Source organism: Panthera leo, chromosome A2 (assembly GCF_018350215.1).
Source record: "Panthera leo isolate Ple1 chromosome A2, P.leo_Ple1_pat1.1, whole genome shotgun sequence".
NCBI classification, from domain to species: domain Eukaryota; kingdom Metazoa; phylum Chordata; class Mammalia; order Carnivora; family Felidae; genus Panthera; species Panthera leo.
This window is the reverse complement of record NC_056680.1, coordinates 56670777-56676623: the sequence shown is the minus strand read 5'-3', so window position 1 is coordinate 56676623 and position 5847 is coordinate 56670777. Positions and strand designations below refer to the sequence as shown.

The 5847-nt window shown below is 58.5% G+C and overlaps 1 protein-coding gene across 1 annotated transcript in view; it reads left to right on the top strand.

Annotated features, from left to right (window-relative positions):
- Positions 1-5232: 5232 nt before the first annotated feature.
- The window catches only part of RAB43 (RAB43, member RAS oncogene family), a 33210-nt gene continuing 32595 nt past the window's right edge, over positions 5233-5847 (top strand). Inside the window, exon 1 of the mRNA XM_042912119.1 lies at positions 5233-5584. Coding sequence (XP_042768053.1) covers positions 5381-5584 — 204 coding nt within the window. The 5' untranslated portion in view covers positions 5233-5380. The remainder of the gene's footprint in view (positions 5585-5847) is intronic.

The window sequence follows — 5847 nt, the reverse complement described above, 5'->3', positions numbered from 1 at the left end:
GGGAACCGTACTGAGGCGATGGCTGCAGCAGGACGCGAGGTTCAGAATCGCTGCAGGGGACAGAGTCCCGAAGCACACAGCCCACGTGGGGGAGGGCTGGGATGGTCCGGGCTCCGTCCAGGGCCGAGGTGGGCGGGCAGAGCCGTCCTCGCCACACCCCCGGGCTGGCCCGCGTGAAGGCACACCACGGATGTCCAGGAGGCGCGAGTGGGAGCCCAGCCTGCCATCCGGGCTGGGTCTTTTCTTTCCGGGGCGGGGAACCGACGGCAGCGACGGGGGACAGCCGTCTCTGAGACTGTGTGTGTGGGAGGGGGTTCCCCATGCTCCGGAGGGCTCCTAGGAGTAGCTGGGAGTGAGTGTCAGGACCAAGCAAGGGGGTGACCCGGTCGGTCAGTGCGTGGCCTGCTTTAGGAAGGTGTGTGGAGCTGGGTGTGGAGACGGGAGGCAGGAGCCAGGCCAGGCAGAGGCTGGGCAGAGACTGGCTGGGGTGGGGAGTGGCCGTGTGGGGAAAGGGACAGAGGACGAGGAGAGGGGATGTGACTCGGGTGAGGGCACCCTGCGTCCTGGCTTCCCCAAAGGAGGGGTGGCGCGGTCCCTCCTCAGCTGAGCCCCTGGCTGAATGTGTGGTTGGGGTTGGGGCTTTGGGGGCCCCCGGGGGGGGCGGCCAGGGCCAGACTCCACTCTGGGACCTAGGACCCAGCCCCAGCCTGGTCCGGGACAGGGGCTCAGGAGCCAACTTGGGACTTTGAGTGAGTCCCTCTAGGCCCCTGGCCTCACTCTCCCTGTTTTCAAGCCCAAGACGTTGTCCCAGGGTCTGGCAGTCCCATGGTGCGGGCAGAGGCAAGAGAGGGCCCTCAGCACAGCCTCTGGGGGCCACGTGGTGGCCCGGCTCAGACCACCCAGTTAGGGGTTTTTCTTCCAAGGGCCACATGCAAGCTTGGGGCCGCCCTGCATTCAAGGACACCAGGAAATTCAAACAACAGGTATCTCTCCCTGGAAAAGGTCACAGAAGAGACTGCGGTGTGGCCCCTCTGGAACGCCCAGGGCTCCAGGCCGGCCTCTTGTCATTCAGTTCATGGAATTCACAGGTTTCGAACCCCTGGGACAGTCAGAAACAGGCGTCGCTGCTCCTGTCCTTCAGTTTCCAAAGTCCCTCCCAGCTGGGATGTCCTGGTGGCTTCCCAGGATGCAGGCAGGACAGGAATTCGTGTCCCACGTCTGAGGAAACTGAGGCTGGGTAGAGAGGCACGTAGCACAGGTGTTACTGGCTGAGACGGACCCAACCCCAGATTTCTTCCTATCCTGAAGGCCCTGGCTACTTGTCTGCCAGGGGCCCCAAGGGGAAGATCTGTGCATGTCTCCCACTCTAGGCCTGTAACAGCAGAGGAACTGGCTTGGCATGTGTGACCATTGGTGGGGATGTGATTCCCTTGGCCCAGTTCATTGCTCAGAGGCAAAGGAACCAGTCTCAGGAACCTTGATTTTGTTGACAAAATCTGTTTCATGGTTTGGCTTTGGCTCTGCCCAACATTTCCAGAGAGGCGATTTTTCATGGATACATTTCCATAGACCTCCTTCCCCTTTGCTTATTCCTTGTTTTCCTGAGCAAAATGTCAATATTCCTCTTGTTTTGCTTTAAGATTCGACACACCAGCCCCACCCAGGCCTCAGACCGCCCTCCTTTTCCTGCATCACCCCCCCACCTCCCTGCACTCTGCCCCCTGACCCTTGTGCTCCTGCTCTTGAGCAATTTATAAACAAGGAGGAGATTAAAATCTTTCTCCTCTGGCCCTGGATACCTTGGGCTGCTATGAGAGGGCCAGGCCTGTCTCAGAGAAGCAAAGGTGCTGGTTTTGATGCTGCACAGACTGCCCCGTTCCCACCCCCACCCCATCCTCTACTACTGTCCTCCTCCCAAAGCCCCAAGAGAGGATGGAGTAGGGGTGTGTCATCCTCTGCTCACAGGAACTGCGAAGTGGTGACAGCAGGAACCCATCTGGGTACATCAGGCCTTCCCTCACTTCCCTCACTGGGCAGGCACCACTTAACTAATGAGCAGAGACAGGCCCCCTGGGAGATTTGTGGCAGCAGCATGCCCCTTCAGGCATTTTGACATCATGTCCATCTCCTTCATTTCTCCCCACCTCCCCCTGAAAATAAGTGTGGCGGGAAGGTCTCCTGCAGGACTGAGCAGGGCAGAGTTCCTGCACAGGGTATTTTTTGCAAGCTTCAGAGCCTGGGTTTCCGCCTAAGCATGGTGAGGAGTGGTGAGCTCAGGGCTGATCCCACCAGTCCTTCCGGCAGGACCCTGGAGGATTCTGTGAAAACTGGAAGGTTGGAGGGTCTGGGAAACAGGGGAGGGGCTTCCTGGCAGGGGAACAGATGATTATGGAGGGGTGGACCTTGAAGGTGTGGGTGTTCCAGAGGGTCTGGGCTCATCACTGACATTTGAGCAGGGGGAGTGACCTCATAAGAGCCCTTCCAGCAAGCCTATTTGGTGGTGGGGGACTGTGGGGACTAGAAGCTGGCAGGGGAGAAAGCCAGGGCAGTGCTGGGTGGGGCACTGAGCTGGGTGTGGGGGTAGCAGAGGGGGTGGGAGGGCAGCATGGAGTTGGTAGAGGTTGGCATAGGGGTGCTGAGACCCAATTGCTCCCTTATTTCTAGGCAAAGCCTCAAGTGTGAAATGGGTACCATCAACGGAAGCAAGGGAGGCCTGGGGGTCATTTGACCAGTGTTTATAACATTTTGGGGTTTGGGGAGGGGGGAAAGAGTGGGATGGCTGCCATTTTTTTGGCCACCAGGTGGGTTGAGGGCTGCCCCTGCGAGGGAGCCTTCCCAGTCCTCAGCCATCACCAGCCCAGTCCTTGCTGCTCTGTTATATTCTAATAATGTGCACCAAGCACTCTTTACTAACGCAGGGTATCACGGTTGGTGTCTGGTCTTCTTTGTGGTGTTTTCTCGCCTTCATGTATGTTGGGGACACATTTTTAGCACTAGCCTGGGCACTGACAAGTAAAACTCAAGATGGTATTGTTAGAGGCTGTATATTTTACCAAAGGTGACAGTGGAAAGAAAGATAAAGATGAAAAAGGAACGGAGGGAGGAACTAAGGAAGAGGGAAGATGGCATTTGTCTCTCTAACCACTGGGAGGAGTTCTGATCCACGCTGTGTGGGGGTTACAGTGCATGCTTCAGCATGTCAGCTAGACTGGTGCCCCCCCATGTGGCAACGGCATAGTTAAAACTCAGCATTCCCCCTGCCCCCCCCCCCCCCCAGCTGTAAGAATGTTAAATTCTTGACCTATTTTTTAAAATTTGGGATGTGCATCATTTCACATTTGGGGCATTAAGTGAGACATCATAAAACATTTCTAAATTTGAATTGCTGTATTTCAAATGTGCATAATTCAACTTCAGATAAAATGGCACCCGGCTACTCAGAAACTTCCCACCAAAAAAGAGGAAATGCGGATATTTTTTAAACAGCTTTATTGAGGTGTAACTTAACACACCATCTTCCCCACCCATGGTAAGTGTAGTTTAAGGACTTTAATACATTTCCTGAGTCATGCAGCCCTCATCGCAACAGTCTGGTTTTAGAACCTTTCCATCACCCTACCAAAGCGAGTGGTGGCTGGGCCTTCTGGCAAAATCCATAGCAAGACCAACATGCCCCCACCCCACCCCAAACCAATTCCAGGCAAGGCAAATGAAAAGGCCAGTTCAGTTCATCAGCCACTCATCCACCCCACCCTGCAACTGTTGACATTCTTCCTTCCTCTCCCGGTGCTTCCAGCAGCTAAGCCTTGGCTCAATCCAGCTCCTGGGCTCACCTTTCCCTTCCCTGTCTCCACCAGTGGCTGTGAGTAGCCACTCAGGGCTGGAGCAGATGTTATTTTCTAGAGTTCTAAGCTTTGACATGCCCCAGTTTCCCAGAGCCAACCCCAGCATGTGGAAGCCCTCCATCCCATATCCTGTCTCCTTCCACCTCAGGATGGAGGCTATTTCCTGCCACTCCAGTCTGATGTAATAAAGCTGGGCTCCCAGAATTGCTTTTCCATGGCACTTTGGGGGTTCCTGTCTGGCACTGTTGGGTATTTACCATGGGAGTAGAGTTCACACTGTTCCAGAACAAATTGCTCCTCCAACATCTCCATGGGTCTGCCTTTGCCTCCTCATCCAGTCTCTTCCCCACTTGGCCAGTAAAGCTGGTCAGGGATCCTCAAGGTACTGGCCCTGGTGGACTTGCCCTCTGTGGTCTCCTTAAGCCATGGAAAAGCCCTCTTTCCTTTTCTACTGGGGAGGGTATGGATTTTTGTCTGCTTTGTGGACTGAAAGGAACAAAGGCCCTAGAACAGTACCTGAACCATGGTAGGCATTAACCAAATTTATTGAACTAAGTAGAATTGGAGGGCAAGAGTGTTCTCAGTTCCCTCCCATCTTGGTGGTCGGGAAGCCCTTTGGGGGGATAGGTCCCATTTGATCTATTTTCAGCTTCTTATAGACATTTGGGTTCCATTTCTCCAAGGACCCCTGGTTTATGGACCATCTTGGCAGGAGCTGATCTGCCCTTCCATAGAGCTTCCCACAAACCTCCCATGTTCCTCTGCTCAGGCCAAGTGTTTGGTTCTTTTTGGCTGGGTCAGGCCCAAAGATCCTACCGTTGCCTGGAGCCTGTTCCTGACGGCTTCTGCCAGCGGGCTGACTAGCGGGACGGCGGGGGGCGTGACGAGTGCTGGGGGCGGTGCTGCGGGCGGAGTTAGGTTGTGGGAAGGCTTAGGAGCGGTGCTGAGGGGGTTCGTCCACCCGCCTAGGGCCGCGGCGAGCGCGCAGTCGGGTTGGGGGCGGGGCCGACAGCGATGCTGGGGACGGAGTCTGGCTGGGGGCGCGGCCAAGAACGGCGCTGCGGGCGGAGTCTGGCCGGGGCGGGGCTGAGAGCGGAGTCTAATCGGGGGTGTGGCTGAGGGCGGAGTCTGTCCTGCAAAGTGCTGAGGTTGGAGTGGGGACGGGGGGGCCAGATGTGCTGAGGCTAGAGTCGGGCTGGGGCCGTGCGGGGGGCGGAGCCTGGCCGCGGCAGGGCTGAGGCCGGACCTGAGGGCCGGACTGGCCGGGAGCTAGCAGAGGGCCGGCCGCGAGCTTTGCGGAGGAGGGACCGGGCGAGTCCCGGGCGGAGCCTAGGCCGGTGGGCTCCGGCCCGGCCGGGGGCGGGGCGGAAGGGCGGAGAGGCGGGGCCGGGGCGGGCCCGGGTTGGGGCCGGCAGTCGGCTGCACCCCTTCTTCAGGTGTTGCGGTGGTTCCACGTCGCCTGGCGGTCCGTAGCTTCCGTGAGCCCGGGCTGCCCCCAGCGTCCGGAGCGCCGGCCCTTCGGCTCCCGCGCGGCCATGGCGGGGCCGGGCCCGGGCCAGGGGGACCCGGACGAGCAGTACGATTTCCTGTTCAAGCTGGTGCTGGTGGGCGACGCGAGCGTGGGCAAGACGTGCGTGGTGCAGCGCTTCAAGACGGGCGCCTTCTCCGAGCGTCAGGGCAGCACCATCGGCGTCGACTTCACCATGAAGACGCTGGAGGTCCAGGGCAAGCGGGTCAAGGTGGGAGGCCCGGCCTGGGGTCGCCGCGCGGGGGGTGGTTTGGCCTTCTCTGACTGCGGCGCGGCCGGGGCAACGACGGGCACTGGGGGTCGACCAGGGACCCCGGAAGGCGCGCTCCCCCAGCGGGGGCAAGGGCTGGTTCAACCCCAGACCGCAGCGAGCGCCCCGGATTGTTCTGAGGTTCTGACAAACCCCTTTCATTTCCCCTTACCCTTCCTCCTGTAGTAGCAGGCCTGGGCCTTAGGGTCTAGGTCAGGTTCAGT